Source organism: Strongylocentrotus purpuratus, unplaced genomic scaffold (assembly GCF_000002235.5).
Source record: "Strongylocentrotus purpuratus isolate Spur 01 unplaced genomic scaffold, Spur_5.0 spur5_scaffold_1, whole genome shotgun sequence".
Taxonomy (NCBI): Eukaryota; Metazoa; Echinodermata; class Echinoidea; order Camarodonta; family Strongylocentrotidae; genus Strongylocentrotus; species Strongylocentrotus purpuratus.
Genome location: NW_022145594.1, coordinates 5,788,046 through 5,806,236, shown reverse-complemented (window position 1 = coordinate 5,806,236; position 18,191 = coordinate 5,788,046). Strand labels below are relative to the sequence as shown.

Below are 18,191 nucleotides of genomic sequence, written 5' to 3'. Positions count from 1 at the left end.
CCGACCAAATAGCCCATTATTTGTGTCTTCACTTGCCAAATAGCCCACTATTTCGTGTTCAGGCTAACTTCCTGAATAAAAAATAGCAGGCTATTTGGCAAACTAAAGCTGATGGAGACAGTCCTGATGATCAGGTACTTGATTGGAATGGTGGTTGGAAGGGTTAGTAAGGGAAGGTTTTGCAATAGGCCCCTGGAGTTTTTGTTTTATTGCCGATCTCATCATACACATTTTTTCAAGAAAACAAGCAGATTAGCTGAAAGTAAGTCACTATATTTTGATGTTTAAAGGTAAAGACCAGTAATGGTCATGCGATTGCATTGTGAAAGAAACGTTGTGGAATCGATCAGAAAAGGTTGATCATCTAGCATCTAGCATCTGCAAGGTTATGGAATCATCAAAATGATAAGAAATTTGGCCCATTCTTCGTAAAGTTACAAGCACTATACACAAAAAGATGTATATGGGACTACCCTATATCTCTCACACGACCATGAGAGAAACAAATTTACCAAATATATGAATTAGTAGGCGGTTTCCCGGCAAATTTTTTATCATAATGTATTAGTCAAAACATATTCTTTCACATGATTGGTAATGAAAGCTTCCATTTCATTTTTTGAAATTGGGGCGTTTCCAATACTGGTCTTTACCTTTAAAGATAAACTCCAGTTCTGGTAAAAAAAAGAAAATTAATTCTCACAGAATCAAACGAAACTTACACTGAATGTTCAAGATTACAAATAAATGACATGTGTCAAACAATTTTGGAAGAAAATGTATACTGGCTGAGTAATGAGCATAGAAAGACGAAGAAATCAAGGTAGTACTAGCCCCGACACCATGTGTGTTGTCCCATATATAGCTTTCTGTGTACAGTGCTTGTTACTCTACCAAGACTCGGTCAAATTTATTATGATTTTGATGACTCCAGAACCTTGCAGTGCACACCAATACTTACATGCTACATGATCAACTGTTTCTGATCCTTTCCACACCTTTTCTTTCACAATGCAATCGCACTATCAGTACTAAAGTTTATCTTTAACAATGATTTTCAACATTATTTTGAAATTATATAAAAAGTAGATCTATTTTCTTCCAATTATATTTTTTTAATATAAAACTGTTAAGTCTAAATAAAGAAAAACTAATTTAAAAAAGAATTCCCCATAGGCCATACCAGATGGTTATTTCTGTCTAAGAAAAGACTTCCATAACAAGCTGAGGCCTAATCTAATCTGTAAACACCTTCCAGATGAGATCTTCCCCCTCGACCAAGGGTGAAGCATTCACAAAATCCACATTATTACCCAGCTCGATCCCTACTCCTCCCTTCTCAGATGATGAACTGAAAAAAGCAACACTCATTTGTATCTACAAGATCTTGTAAGATTCGTGTAAACCATCCCCTCAATAATGACTAGATCTAAGCGATCTGCTGCTAGTTATATATGCCGTATTTATGGACATATCTACACCTAACTTCAGCTCCAGGGAGCTCCACCGCCGAAGGCGTCGGCATGGGCGGCGGAGCTCCCTCGGCCCTCCCTGGAGTTAAAGATGAAGTTGAGTTCTGGTCATGCGATTGCATAGTGAAAGAAACTGTGTGGAATCGACCAGAAAAGGTTGATCCCCAGGTCAAAAAAACAGTTGAAACCAGTTGGATTTTCAACTGGTATCTAGTGGAATCAACTGGTACCAGTTGAATCCAGTTGACGGAACTGGAATATGTGCCAGTTTATTCTACTGGTTGCAACTGGATTCAACTGGTACCAGTTGAAACCAGTTGACACAACTGGTAATTTCACATGCACCAGTATATCCCAGTTGAAACCCATTGACCTTACTGGCACGTGCTGAAAACAAACCAGTTGATTCCAGTTAAAACCAATTAACTATACTTGTAAATTGTTACACCAGTTGATACCAATTAAAAACAATAGGCCTTACTGGTACATCTGCCAGTTGATTCCAGTTTAAAACCCATAAAACCAAAGTGGACAATGAGACCAGTTGTTTCCTGTTGGAACATATTGAAACCCAACTGGGTGTAGTTTACAAGTTGATTCCATTTGAAAGCCACTATAGGCGTATAATTGGTATATTATTAGACCAGTTGATACCAGTTAAAACCAATGGGCTTAAAGGTATAGTTGAGTATTGGTAATTTCCAAAGTGCCCCTCCAAAACAGATTTGGTTTATTTCAGTACCATATGAAAGATCATCGAAAAAAACATGGGAGATGGTAATAATTCCAAATCAAATGCTCTAATTGATGTGCAATTTGCTTTCAAAACATTATATAAAAGTGTTTGACGTCCGGACATCACTTTTGACTTTCGACGGTTTATTTTTTGAATTTACGTGTTTAGCTCCCTCTATGTCATTTAACAACCAGCGTATTTACAACGAGTGTTTGAGTTCGTTGGTACGTACAGTACAGGTAGCTAGCAGGCGGGTATCCGACCGCGCGCTAGTAAACAGTACAGCTGATCAATTCCAATACGCTGCTTTCACGTAAAGTATAACACACACAGCTCGGATCATATTATCACCGGCGCCGATCGAACGCTAGACAGCTACAGACAAGATTGAAATACGATAACGAGATCGAGATTGGAAAAGGAGCTCGAGGTCACGGACGATGGCCGACTCGGACTCAGCTAGTGCTAAGCCTAAGGACAAGGCTAAGGCTACGCTAAATCGGAATAAGACTAAGTAAGACGGTAAGAGGAAGGAGAGAAACAAGCAATGGCAGCTCGACCATCCGGCCCAGAGGAGGCGCGGGAGTGGCTGTGAACAAGGCCAGGGTACGGCGGAGAAACTTCGCGAGCTGCAGGCGGCCTTCTCGTTGCCGAGTCTAGAGGATGCAATAGACCCTATGGCTATGCCAGCTCACTGAGAGGTAAGTTGAAATGATATACGCCCCACTGCATTGGGTAGGCCTACCGTTTTAATTTGATCTAGTCTAGAGACTAGATGCATGGAATCGGCAAATTTAAGAAATTACGTTTGGTTATCTCTTGGCTCTTGCCTTGGATTTTTAATTCAGATTTCATGAATCATATGATTATGATATTGATAGTCTAGCCTAGGTCTACAGTAGACCGAAAGCTTCAGTCTCTATATCGTCGGTTGTTCCACTGAGACTACGTCTGGCTCCACTAGACCTCCGGATGAATTTGGTTCAAATGAAAATATTGGAAGCATATTGCCATATGCGATCCTACAATATTCAGTGAACGTTGTCGCGTTGAAATCGAGTCTAAAGTGATGAAATTGTAAATAATAATCTCTTTATGGGGTATACTATAACTCTCTCTCAAGGTCAATATATTAATTCAGCTATACAACAAGCTACAATTGACCGATTGGCTATTACCTTTTTGAAATTATATATCACAACTACATATTCCGGGATTTTTATGGTAGCAGCTACCGTTGTACGACCGTAGGCGCTATTTTAAATTTATCAAAATTTACCGGGAGCACCGGTAAATTTTTATATTCAATTTTTTTCGAAAGCAGAACTTGTTTTAGGAGCTAAATTTTCTAGTGCTTATAATACTTCCACAGGGGCATCCAAATATATCAAAATTGTAAAGAATCACTATCCACCCAATTTTCAAAATTTCCCAAAACTTTGTAATAGACCCTACCTTTAATGTCCCTCGTTACAACTGCAGTTTTCTTTGTAATGATGACGTGCAGGGCTAGTCAACCGGGTAAACATCCTGCTCTTTTTAAAAGTCGACAAGGTTATACTATAGCTTGCTTGAGATGTGACTGTCTCATCTATATTTATCTCTACCAAAGAGTGTCTCAACTTCACATACATGACAGAGAACCAATGCATCAGTTATTAGTCAAGCAAATTCCAAATCTGGCTAGCTGTGATAATTATTAGAGAATGCCATCTTCAAAATAATTTCTTTTGGTGATTTAAAATCTGAATGTTTTTTACTTTGTGAATGACTTTCATTTCTTCACTTTTTACAGATATGAAGAACAGACAACACAATCCATCCCCAGCGAAGAAATTCCAAGCAGCAGTAGGGGAATTACATTTGTAGCAGGTGAATAGTACAAGTCACCTTTGACCGCAAATTCATGGAGAACTTGGCCTACTCTGCTGATTTGCTCGCTTCAGGTAGGATTCTGTATACATGTACGAAAGGCTCTGTAAATTGAGAGGAATTTAATGAGAATGCGTTCATTACGTACATGTTTGCAAGATTGAGCTCTTTTTCGGTTATGACCTATAAAATCAGCAGGTCAAGATAATGCATCTTATTTGCTCATGTGTATGACATGGGATTTTCAATATTGATTTTGTGGTATGAAAATAATGAAATGCCCTATCATTTATATCATTTATATCAGTTTTTATTTTGTTTTCATAATTCCTTAGGCACACCAGCATGCTCGACTGTTTCCACAACCATATACTGATGTATGCTTCCAAGCGGTATTCCTTTGAGTAAGTATTTTTAGTATCATTTTGTATGTTTGAAGTAAGATTGTCTGTGGAAAAGTTGAAACATATCATTACAGTACGGTTACAGTTACAATATCATATTTTGAAGCAAATAGCAAAGTTAATGAGAAATTATGAATGACATCTAAATGCTGAAATCACTTTTGGATGCATGCAGAGTCTTGAAACAGCAGACTTTGTATCGTACTTGTGTCGGTACCTGATGTTAAGTCAAGTTGGAGTGGTTGTAGCAGGGAAATGTAACTACCTTTAATTAAGAGTCAATAATTTACAACACAAATCCAGAACTGAAGTGAATGGCTCGTATTCACAAAGGAGGTTTGTACAAACCATGGTTTGGCCAAGGTTTACATCTATGGAATGCCATTTGTAAACTGATGGAGAAGGAATGTAAACTCCATACTTGTTAACAATGTTAATTTACAATTTACGGTATGCGAGCAGCATTCCATAGATGTAAACCATCGTCAAACCATGGTTTGTACAAACCTCCTACAAACCTCCTTTGTGACTACGGGCCAATGAGTCTGAGATTTGTCTAAAGCATTTACTATTCATTCATCATGGTAGTGGTAATACCAATTGTTTGTCTTATCCATCCAGCTACCCAGCAAACCGGGCAAGGAATTTGCTTGCGGTCATCGACTACATGGCACACAAGGACAGGCCCGACCAGATTGATGAACAAGGCAATACAAAGTGAGTGGAAATTAGAAAGAAAGAAAAAAAGGTTTTCTTTTCTTTCTTGTTTTTCCTATTTTTATTTGTACATTTTTTTTTAGATGGACAAGGCAATCCAAAGTGGGTGGAGTAAAAAAAAAAAAACATGATTTTTTGTTTTCCCTGTGTAGTTGGACAGGGCAATCCGAATTGGCAGTTCTTTCCCATGAAATTTATCAATTTTGGGGAAATTATTAAATATCTAATTGTCCTTCCTGGGAACGCCCCTTTTAAATCGCCAAAATATGACGTCATCTAAAAAAGTTGTCCCTGTACACGACGCACATCTAAATTATGTAGATGACGGACTGTAAGCTGATGGTTTGTCAATCATGCTGCTGATTTTGGACCCTAAATGCGGACTTGGATTCAGTGTAATAATATACTTGGTGTGTAATGCAAGGTTCTGGAGTCATCAAAATCATCATAAATTTGGCAGAGTTTTGGTAAAGTAACAATCACTTACACAGAAAGATGTATATGGGACAACACACATGGTGTCGGCCTGTCGGGGCTAGTACTACCCTGATTTCCTTATCTTTCTATGCTCATTACTCAGCCAGTATACATTTTCTTCCAAAATTGTTTGGCACATGACATTTATTTGTAATCTTGAACATTCAGTGTAAGTTTCGTTAGATTCTGTGAGAATTCATTTTCTTTTTTTACCAGAACTCAAGTTTATCTTTAAGAGATATGAATCATTTCCAATTGACAAGAATGAGTGTGCATATAATGCAACTTGTTACATTTTGCATGTTCTTTTATTTTATGATACAGATATGTTGCAGTATGGTCAAAGCGTGCCAACAACTACGTGGCCCGGAAGGAGAAGGTCCCCAAGACCTACCCCTACATGTATGTACAAGGACTCATCGGTGCGATACTGGAACGCAGAGAACAGGACCAAGGACCACTGTTCTCGAAGGCTGTTCTGCTCCCTGATGACCCTAGACACACAAGGCCCCGGCTTGCACCATTTCCTCCACCACAAGTTGATGTGATCCTAGCCAGGAGACTAGGCCTATTAGAGAAATCCATGTAATCCTCTGTAGTGAACATTTGGGATTGTCTGACTTGAGAACTGCTTTTTTTCGAGCAGAGACTAAGGGATCCAAATGTCGTCCTTCCGTCCATCCTCCGTGACTGTACACAAATTTGAATGAAGTCTAATGTGAAATCTTACCTGCAAAAATCAATTAGGGTTGCTAACTTTCCAACCCTGCATCTGTTTGTAACCATACTTGATTGGTAGATGCCCTTTATTTGCCTCCATGATATTCTGGAGTTGAAGGTCACATAAGTAGGTCAAAGGTCAAATGAGGTTCATTGTTGCATGATTGCATGCAAGACTCTTAATCGCCTCGATTTAATTTGTCCATGTGGCATGTTTTTAGGCTATCTTGAGGATTGGTTGGAACTTAACATTTTGGACTCATTTGGTTGCTAATGATTTTGTGGTCCGGAGGTGAAAGATTGCATGGCTTAGCATTACGAGCATGTATTCTTGATATGTCAGAGACCCTTTGACAAAATACCACCAAACTTGATACTAGAGTGTCCCTGGGGATCATGGGGATGTGGTTATCTATCAGTATAAAAAAAAAGTCACATAACGCATGATATACATGTACCAGAAATAAATTGTTATTGTTGCTAGATTAGCCACCATGCTTGGCACTTGTATATTGTATTGCAATAAGAGGTTGGCAAGTTTACAAATGGAAGAAATGTAGAAATATAAAAGACAAATTGTGACATCAGTGTATAAAAGCTCTATGTGATTTATACAATTCATAATTTGTGATAAAATCAGTGCTTGCTCATGTGGAAATGGTGGATATTTCAATTTGTATCTATTTGGCAACCTATATTCCTTGAAGAAGTTACGGTAGTAATTATAAAATTTACAGCCAAGAGGTCAAACCATGAGTCAACAATGTGTTTGGTTTTAGTGACTGTGCATGTAACTGAGGTGACAGTCGATCATGAAAAAGACTATACTTCGGAACCTGTTGAAAATCAACATGGACAGAAGAAAGATTTGTAGAATATCTTATTGTAAATAGTCTTCATTTTTTGTTTAATGCAATCAATGTGACTAAAATAATGCAAGCGAAAAGAGAAATGATCACAAGACAGCAAAACAGTTGGTTTCATGCATCATTTGAATCAATGAACGTGAATCAGCTCAACGCCAAAGTATTGCGGTTCAAGGTTATACCATCAAGAGATATGCTGCCTGTAACTACTTTGTAGTTTGAAAGGGTGTATAAAGGAATAAGGATACAGTTGGGCAGGCGAGTCTTTCTGTTGGTCTATTGTAAAAAACTGGGTCAAATTTTTTCCAATTTTTACGCAAATTGTAATAAAACTTGGTATACCGATTGACCCGAGGGTGTGCAAGACACATTTGTTGTGTCTGTCTGTTAAGGTACCTCCATGGTAACCAAGCTTTGCACAAAGAATACAATTTTGTTTTAATAATCTTGTGGAGCATATTCTTTCCAAGTTTTAGCAATTTTATAGTTTTGGTATCTTTGATGAGGCATTATAATAACAGTATAAAACTCAATGCATGTGCAGTGTGTAAAATAAGTATGTGAGCAAACTATTGGAAGTAGTTTGATCGATTCATATGAAACTCAGTACACACAACGCAGAATTGTCTTTTGTGTGCGTATAGGACATGACCAGTTTTGAAATGTCTGTGCTATTTTTTTGAAAAACCTGATGTTGGATGTTAATCACTTGAGGTGATATTCATAGTCGAGCATTAGGGAAGATGAAAGACATATATGTACCTAACTATACTTAATTTTGTGCTGAAACTGATATGATTCAGGATTTGAGATCGATATGGAGTATGTATACATGTATACTCGTACACATTAAGGAAAAGAATCACTCAGACAATTTTTAAAGCATTTATATATAAAGTAAGAAGTGAAACTTAAAAGATAAAACCAGTTATGGTCATGCGACTGCATTGTGAAAAGATTGTTGTGGAATCGATCAGAAAAGGTTGATCATCTAGCATATAAGTCTTGGTGTGTACTGCAAGGTTCTAGAATCATCGAAATGATAAAAAAATTGGCCCAGTCTTGGTAAAGTTACAAGCACTGTACACAGAAAGATGTATATGGGACTACGCACAAGTGCGCGACACATGCGTTATATCTATCAAGTCCAAATAGATATAATAATTTACCAAATATATCAATTAGTAGGCAGTTTCTCGGCAAAATTTGTATGATCACGTACTAGTCAAAACATTGTGTGCGGGCAAGCACTGAATCAAATGACCGGGGTAATAGTATATTTGTCAAGCGCGTAGAAACATTACTGTTATAGATACTTTTCTTTGGTAAACTTATCTACACATTGCCTATAGAGAATGTCAAGTTTTTATGAAAGACACAAGATAAGATGTATATAAATAAGCAGTAACTAATAAGTAACAAGACATGGTGGTATACAAATAAAGTATATTGCTCCTTCTTAATGACGACGGTTAAAGTTGTCATAGCGATAGATGCTAAATAAAAATGTGCCTTTTTTAATACACATGATCTGTTTGTATGCAATGGTTGGAATCAACATCACGTTTAAATATTGCCTTCAGTACAGCAAGTATAATTTGTATTCATCTGAATAATGTTGTGTAAATTTAACTGTTAGTTATGGCCGAATAAAGCTTTCAATGTACACCATACAAATATGTTATGTATCTTCATTTTAGCATTACTATAATTATATTAAAATCTTATGTCTTTACACATTTACACGTTATCACGTACTGACGTAGGTCATGCAATACACAGGCACTGTAGAACACAACTTATTTACAAGAAGTTACAATCACTTTTTTTTTTAAACTTTACAATTGCATGCAGTACCAAAATAAGAATACTGAAAAACACTGCATTATGGACAAGTATGAATCAAGTAAGATGTTAAATTAATTCACTACTGTTATTCATTATAGTATACTGATACAACAATTTTTAATATTTTTTTTAATTTATTTATTTTTATTTCTCCACTTTCCCTTTAGCCATGTCCCTTCATGTTGTTATATATGTTAAAGGTGTCGCTCTGGACCTATAACATATGATAAGACAAAAAAATCCACCAGTTATTTCTGATTTCTATCAAATTTTTAGATTTTGTGTTGTTGTTGTTGTTTGGTATTATCGGCGTTTCATTCTTTTTTAGAATATTTACGCCTTTCACTTTATTTCTTTTTTCTTCTTCTATTTTTGGTACTATTTGTCAATTCATATTCATCTCTTTTTTTGGGATAATATAATCTCAGATCTACTGGTCCATGAAAACCCCTCACCGCAATTGGCACCTTCCTGCCAGACCGGCGCGGTACATTGCGCAATCTTCTCGGCCATCATTGGCCTAGGCAACTCTGGTGCCGGTGAGAGGATTCTGGGGTAGATCTTTGGAGTCTCTTGTTTGGGGTTTACCGTCCTCAATCCGTCTTTACTCTTTCTTACCTTTTCTCTTCTAGTATTTTTCCATTTTGTAAAACCTTATTTTTCTATCAAAGTGGGTATCAACATCTTAGGGCATTTGGTTGTCGTGCGATATGTGCCAAAAAAAAAATGTGGATTTAGTAATTCCTTTTTGAATGAAACATGGATTTAGCTTCTTTTGGAATTGAATGGATTTAGCTCCTTTTGGAATGAAACTGTAATAATGTTGTTTACTTTCTTTTCGAAAGGTTATATTTATGTGTGATTTCACTATTACTATTTAAAAGGAAAGGTTTGCTGCTAAATTTGAATAAAATTTCAGTGACTTTATTGAGAAAATATGATTTATTTTTTATTTTTTTAGGTACAATAACATGTTTCATTCCAAAAGGAGCTAAATCCACGAAAATAAAAAATCTAAAAATTTAGTAAACATCAGAAAAGCCGAAGGGAAGATTTTTTCTTATCATTATTGGCAGATAATCAGGTCCATGCAGGGTGACACCTTTAACATATATAACAACATGAAGGTATACATGGCTAAAGGGAAAGTGGAGAAATAAAAAAGGCAATTTACTCAGAAGTACCCAAAGTGGATTTGGCTCCTTTTGGAATGAAACTCTTCACATATTATAAAAGGAAGACAAGTAATATAAAAGGAAAAACGAAGGCCCACGTCATTTACATAGAAGGTAGGTGGACAGATAACCTCGATGTTTTTAATCTAATTTCATCTGGGAGATCATTCCACAGCTTTGTTCCTACAAACGAAATACAAAATTGCCCTTGCGTTGTCTCACATATTGGTTGATAGATAGAGCATAGACGTATATGGATAGAGTAAGCCACTTTCTTTACACTGTAGAAGTAATCAACTGGGTCATACGACGTACAATACATACACATACACTACTACTAGGTCGAGCGTACTCGCACTACATACACATACAGTATTCGCATATCGCGCTCAAAAACAATAGCGCTACCAGTACCACAGACCATGCAATTATGTGCAGGCCTCGCATACCATAATGTGTACAATATAAATCAGTCAGCGCGCTATAGACATGGTTCGGATATTACTTGCACGCCCATATCCGATCGTCGTCTTAGCGAAAATTCACGGTGTGCTGCCGCTTGACCGAGAGGTGGCGCTATACAATTACACTGAACACGCCTCGAAAGTAAAATTTTTGATAAATAAAATCATTTGCAGTCGAACAGGTTTTTTGCATATAAATTCACTCTAATGTAATATTTCGGATTTATATCTTCAATGATGCATTCTTAGACATTTATTGTATGTTTTTTATGTTTAGATCATAGTTTCGTTCGCTAATGTGAGTATTGACCAACACTCAACTATTCCTTTAACTGGTAATTCATAACTTCATTTCAGCACAGTGACCAAACTGGACCATTTGATACCAGCTGATTCCAGTTGGAAACCAGTAGATGCATGATTACCAGTTGCTTTACCATTTGAAAACCAATACATGAGTACCACTTGAATTACCAGTTGAAACCCGTAGATGATTACCAGATGATTTACCAGTTGAAAACCAGTAGATGCATGATTGCCAGTTAATTTACCAGTTGAAACCAGTAGAATACCAGTTGAAAAACCAGTTCAATGTATCTAATGCATATTCATGATTAATTTGCATGTTTTCACAGAAAACGTTATTATCATGATCTGTCAAGCAAATGTGACAATTAATTAATGCACATTAAGTTTGTGATTTATATTTTATTAGTCAATCATTGACAAATATATTATATTATGTCTGATCATGTTTTACATCCAATTTAAGACGTAAACATAGATACATATTGATTTATGTAATTGATAACCAGTAAAAACATGTATGTTTAAGCTCGCAAGTACTAAATTAAACTTAAAATCAAATGTAATGCGCCTCAAATGATTATGTGAATGGGTCTAGCAAGAGTCTAATTAAATGTGGTCTAGTTGGTTGCTAAGCAATATTGATTATTGATAATCAGCTGATTGCTGGTCGCTACTGGTAATCAACTGGTTATTGATCAACTGTTTGTTTCCAAAATGGAAATTGGTAAACTGGATCCAATGGTACCAGTTGACGTACCAGTTGACAACTGGTATTCCAACTGGAATCAATTGGTTACCAGTTGATTCCAGTATTCCAATATCCATATTGAATCCAGTTAACTTAACTGGAATCAACTGGTACCAGCTACCAGTTGATTCCACTAAACCAATTTCCATATTGAAACCAGTTCACTTAACTGGAATCAACTGGTACCAGTTGACGGGTCTATTCGCTATTCATAAGGACCGCTATTCATAAGGTCCGCTATTCATAAGGACCGCTATTCATAACGTGTAAATTCCCGTACTTCCTGGTCCGCTATTCATAATGGTAATAGAGGGTCACTATTCATAAAGAAATAAGGTTTGTTAATCATAAGGACCGCTATTCATAACGTGAGATGAGGGTCGCTATTCATAATTCATATTAAGGGTCATTAATCATAAGGACCGCTATTCATAATATGAAATCAGGGTCGCTATTCATAATACGACGAGAGGGTCGCTATTCATAATACGATATAAGGTTCATTACTTATAAGGGTCGCTATTCATAACACGGGAAGAGGGTCGCTATTCATAATACGAAATGAGGGTCGCTAATTAATAGGAGAAGAGGGTCGCTATTCATAATATGAGAAGAGGGTCGCTATTCATAATACGAAATGAGGTTCGCTATTCATAATAGGAGAAGAGGGTCGCTATTCATAATACGAAATGAGGTTCGCTATTCATAATAGGAGAAGAGGGTCGCTATTCCTAATAGGAGAAGAGGGTCGCTATTCATAATAGGAGTAGAGGGTTGCTATTCATAATACGAAATGAGGGACGCTATTCATAATAGAAGAGGGTCGCTATTCATAATAGGAGAAGAGGGTCGCTATTCATAATAGGAGTAGAGGGTTGCTATTCATAATACGAAATGAGGGTCGCTATTCATATTAAGAAATAAGGGTCGCCATTCATAATAGGAGAAGAGGGTCGCTAAATTCATAATAGGAGAAGAGGGTCGCTATTCATAATACGAAATGAGGTTTGCTATTCATAATAGGAGAAGAGGGTCGCTATTCATAATAGGAGAAGAGGGTTGCCATTCATAATACGAAATGAGGTTCGCTATTCATAATAGGAGAAGAGGGTCGCTTTTCATAATAGGAGTAGATGGTCGCTATTCATGATACAAAATGAGGGTCGCCATTCATAATAAGAAACGAGGGTCGCTATTCATAATACGAAATGAAGGTCGATATTAATAAAAAGAAATGAGGGTCGCTATTCTTAATAGGAGTAAGGGGTCGCTATTCATAATACGAAATGAGGTTCGCTATTCATAATAGGAGAAGAGGGTCGCTATTCATAATAGGAGAAGAGGGTCGCTATTCATAATACGAAATGAGGTTCGCTATTCATAATAGGAGTAGAGGGTTGCTATCCATAATACGAAATGAGGGTCGCTATTCATAATAAGAAATGAGGGTCGCTATTCATAATATGAAATGAGGGTCGCTTTTCATAATAGGAGTCGCTAGGGTCGCTATGAGGTTCGCTATTCATAATAGGAGAAGAGGGTCGCTATTCATAATAGGAGAAGAGGGTCGCTATTCATAATACGAAATGAGGTTCGCTATTCATAATAGGAGTAGAGGGTTGCTATCCATAATACGAAATGAGGGTCGCTATTCATAATAAGAAATGAGGGTCGCTATTCATAATATGAAATGAGGGTGGCTTTTCATAATAGGAGTAGAGGGTTGCTATTCATAATACGAAGTGAAGGTCAATATTCATGAAAAGAAATGAGGGTCGCTATTCATAATAGGAGTAGAGGGTTGCTATTCATAATACGAAATGAGGGTCGCTATTCATAATACGAAATGAGGTTCGCTATTCATAATAGGAGAAGAGGGTCACTATTCATAAAAAGAAATGAAGGTCGATATTCATAAAAAAAAGATAAGGTTCGCTATTCATAATAGAAGTGTAGGGTCGCTATTAGGGGACGGAAATTTGAAAAATGAAAAAAGATTAGAAGCACGGTACCGGTACCAACAAGCAGGCACAATTTTGGAAAGGGGGGAAAGCTCACTTAATGTCTCTTGTCCGATATCAACATTCCCCGTTTTTAAGATATACATTTTTTTGACATTTTCATCGGGGGGGGGGGCTAAAGCCTCTTGCCTGAAAAGGTAATTTTCTAGTTCACAATTCGGCTAGTGAGCGAAACGAGCGAGCAAAAATTTGAGCATAATGTGTATTTTTGTGAAAGTGTTATTTATCACCAAGATAAACAAGAAAAGATATCAACAATTCATATTCGGGCAGCTCGCTGTTCCCCCCCCCCCCCCACCCATTACGCGCGAAAGCTTTGAACTTTCATTAATTATTAGAAAAAGAAGACGATTTATTGTACCATTCTCGACTCTTAATCCTAGCTTGTCTGAATTCAGTTTTCCCCCTCGCTTTGACCTTTCATTAATTATTAGAGAAAGAAGATGATTCGTTGTACCATTCTTGATTATTAATCCTTGTCTGAATTCAGTTCCCACCCCCCATCCCCTCTTGCGCAAAGCGGGTAAGCTTTGACCTTTCATAGTTTAATGAAATTATTAGAGAAAGAAGACGATTCGTTGTACCATTCTCGACCCTTTTTCTTTGTCTGATTTGAGTTCCCCCACCCACTCCCGCGCAAAGCGCGGAAGCTTTGACCTTTCATAGTTTAATGAAATTATTAGAGAAAGAAGACGATTCGTTGTTCCATTCTCGACTCTGGCTACGCGCCTGCTTTAAAGTGAAAATGAAACAATCATGATTGTGATAGCACACAATAATGTTAGTAGAAATAGTAAATAACAAAAATTATTGCAACAACCATGGATAAATCAAGGCCGGGAGCGTGGGCCGAGTGTCATATCATACATAGTTTTGTGTTATTGGGCGAGGGGGCGTAGCGACCAAGCGAGACTTTGTAATGTTGAATGCTGACATTATGCACTCTAGGAATCCCTAAGCCCAATATGTACGTTCTTTCCGCTATATATCTTTCTAGCTATATTTCTAAATTTCCTGGGGGACGTGTCCTCCTATCGGGCCCAGGATTGCCGCCCCTGTCCATGATTACTACCAACATGAGTTCAAATACAAGCTCAAGCGAGTTTATATGAGCTGAATCCAAATGAAGGGCAAAATAAGAGTTGAGAAGCGGCCCCCCTACCGTTAATTACAAAATTGACTTGCATCGCAGGGGCTGTTTTAACGTTTAACTTTGATTCCGAGGGAAGAGAGAGAAAATGTGAGAAGAGGGAAATGGAAGAGAGACAAAGATAGAGACAAAGATAGAAATAGAGGAGAAAGGAGAAGAGTCAAAGATAGTCTGAGAGAGTAAGAGAGAGAACAGGGGGGGGGGGTGAATTATAAACCGAATGCTGATATTCAAACAGAATGTTTATCAAGTGTATTAGATCGAACAAAGGATTTGAATTATAAATTTAAAAGTAAAGAGTAAAAGGGTAATGAAAGGAAAGGAAATAGATTTAAAGAGAGAGAGAGAGAGAGATTAAGCAAAAAGAAAAAGGTGGATGAGAAGTGGAAAGAGGATGAAAAACCACATAAGAGTTGAAAAGGAACTTTTGTGGAATAGACTTAATTTAGTGTTGTACCCAGGGGCGTCGCTAACAAGGGGTGTGTAGGGTGCGACACCACCCTCCCCCCACCTATATTATTGTCGGTAAAATTGCGCTGCCATCGGGAAAAAATGAGAAAAGGTGGAGGGAAAGAAAAGAATCAAAAGAAAAGGAAAGAAAGAAAAGACCAAAAAACATTAAGATACCCGTATATGTTGCTGTGTCGGGTCGGCTTTGTCAGTATTCTCGCTCGATCCTCATGCACTGTAAAAAAAAGTTGGCCAGATGTTACTGGGTAAAGGGAATTTTGGGCAAATTTTGTCCGATAATTGGGTTATTTTCTCCCAACCATTTACTCTATGAAGTTACCTATAATGAAAGGTAAAAAAATAGGTTGGGTAGATGTTACTTGGCAAATCGATGTTGGGCAAATTATGTCCAATAATTGGTTATTTTCTACCAACCATGTAGTTACCGATGAAAAAATTGGGCAATGTTATTGGGCAAATCAAAGTTGGGCCATTTTTGTCCAACATTTGGGATATTTTCTCCTAATTACCTTTTACTACATATATTATAGTTACCCAATTAAATGTTCAAAATTAGTTGGGCAGATGTTACTGGGCAAACGCAAGTCGGGCAATAATTCGTCGCTGTTTTCACGAAGTGACGGTAGTGAACAAAAATTGCATTCACTTTGCATTACGATTTACTTCACTACCGTCACTTCGTGAAAACAAGGACGAATTATAGAACATAATGGGGTCTTGTTCACATATTAGATGTGTTGTAGTCGAGTGTATTATGTCACACGACTATGGATCACAAGGTCTGCTGTTCGACTTCCCCCGCGGCGCTAATATGTCCTTTTATATAAAATGTTATTTTTCATTTGCCCAACTAATGTCTAATATGCTACATATTATGGTGAGAATGAGGCGAATTTCTGATTGGGTACATTTTTGTTGGCTAAAAGTTGGGTATTTTCTTTTTATCCAACACTGGGTAAATCATGCAAAATCTTTAATTTACCCAACAGTTGGTTGGACAAATAATCGCGCTCATGTTGGGTAAACATTGGGAAATTTTTTGCCCAATATTTTTTAGAGTGTGTACTATATCAATGCAGAAGTTTGAACTCTGTGAGATGTATAATGTCGGTCCGAGCTTACTGATGACTTAAATCTGAGAGATGTTCTTGTGGATTGGTCTCTTCACAAGCCAAGGCACTAACTGAATCCAGGGCAACGTGATTATACCCTACACATCCATAATAACATTCTATAGAGAAATTTCACTGACAGATGAGATTACCCATTTTATGTCCCATTTGAGTCATCTCTTGTTATCAAAGCCTTTTCCTAGGGTTTAGTCTCTCTTGAATCTTTCTGGACATTTCTAGTTCTGGTCCTTCTGGACGCAATTATAGATATGATGCTGTGTCAGAATTTTGTGATTTTCAGGTGAATATAAAACAGACAAGAATCTCACATAACAGCAAACAGGGTGTGGTAAAATACGTATGTACATTCCGTCCCAAATTGTTTGGGGGACACTGACTAAAAACTGATGAATGTATTGTTTCGTTGTAATGTGCAGTTTTCCATTTCACATACTTTCTGCTTTGAATTCAAAGGTTTCAATAAGCATGTTTTGAATATGACAGTTTTAAGATGATTTAAAAGTTATATATTTCATACAAACATGCACTATATTCTTTAAGTTCAGCAGGTACTTAATTAGGCTAATTAGGTGGTGATTTTTGTACAGTAGTGGTATTAAAAAAAATCAAATTGATAAGAACCAATAGTAACGAGTAGCAATATGAAAACAATTCACTGGTTTCGTTAATTTGCCTTTAAATTCAGTAGATAATGAAACACACTCTGGGTCTCTGCCTGCCCAAACCCAAGACGAATTAGTTGTTGTTTGGTTAAAAAAGACTGTTGATTAGCTTGATTTCCGAATGACAGATCTATAGATAGTTCGATAATTCGATACCAGTGATTTACAAATGTTGCTGAAATAAAACGGTTTTCCAAGTTTCCGGGGTTTTTTTTACTTTTTTGTAAATCATACTTTTGTATGCGTTTGTTGAAAAGTGACTAATTCCAAAATGTATACTCAGGCAAAAAATATGCTAATTTAGTAGCTCAGTCGGTAGAGCAGTGGTCTCGTACTCTCGTAATACGGTGACCCGGTTTCGAAATTAAGTTGATGCGCTAGTGCCCTTTGGTAAGGCATTAATCCTCATTACCAGGTCACTCCGAGAGGACCCAAAGCCGTCGGCCGTCTGGTTGCTTACTTACAAGCATTTATGCTTTCTTAGCAGTCAGGTAAAAAAATAACAACCATCCAACCAACCATCCAAAGTGTCAGGGTTTGAACCCCCCCCCCCCCCACACACACACACCTTTTTGAAAAAGTATGTTAATGGGGAAATATAAAGAAAGAAAGAAAGGTGACCTGCCGGTTTCACAAATGAGGTATCAAAATATGCTCATCTGACCGTAATTAAATGCCTAAAACCCCTGAGCTTCCGGGGGCATGCAAACCCACCAAAGGCCCGTAGGCAGGCCCCTGGAAGCTCATCTGACCTTATTTTAATGTTTAAAACACGAGAGCTTCCTTGACCCTTACCGGGGCTTTGCCCCTGGACCCCACGCCAATTTAAACAATATTGCCCAACTTTTTCACAGTGTATAGGCTAATGGTCCGGTCAAACTCCGTTTGTTTTCGATATTAGGAACATTTCAGGAGATCAAGTTTTTGGATAAATCAAGTTAGGTTA

The 18,191-nt window shown here is 37.3% G+C and overlaps 1 protein-coding gene across 1 annotated transcript; it reads left to right on the top strand.

Moving 5' to 3' along the window:
* Positions 1–4,080: 4,080 nt before the first annotated feature.
* LOC115920868 lies at positions 4,081–8,113 on the top strand. Its single transcript, XM_030977569.1, has 4 exons — positions 4,081–4,154; positions 4,416–4,484; positions 5,106–5,201; positions 6,003–8,113. The coding sequence occupies exons 2-4, from the start codon at positions 4,426–4,428 to the stop codon at positions 6,265–6,267; spliced, it is 420 nt and encodes a 139-aa protein (XP_030833429.1). The 5' UTR covers positions 4,081–4,154; positions 4,416–4,425; the 3' UTR covers positions 6,268–8,113.
* The last annotated feature ends 10,078 nt before the right edge of the window (positions 8,114–18,191 follow it).

Coding starts and splice junctions, on each gene's coding strand:
- LOC115920868 (XM_030977569.1), top strand. CDS start 4,426: ATGCTCGACTGTTTCCACAACCATATACTGATGTATGCTTCCAAGCGG. Junction 4,485..5,105: donor TCCAAGCGGTATTCCTTTGA/GTAAGTATTTTT, acceptor TTATCCATCCAG/CTACCCAGCAAACCGGGCAA. Junction 5,202..6,002: donor GATGAACAAGGCAATACAAA/GTGAGTGGAAAT, acceptor TTTATGATACAG/ATATGTTGCAGTATGGTCAA.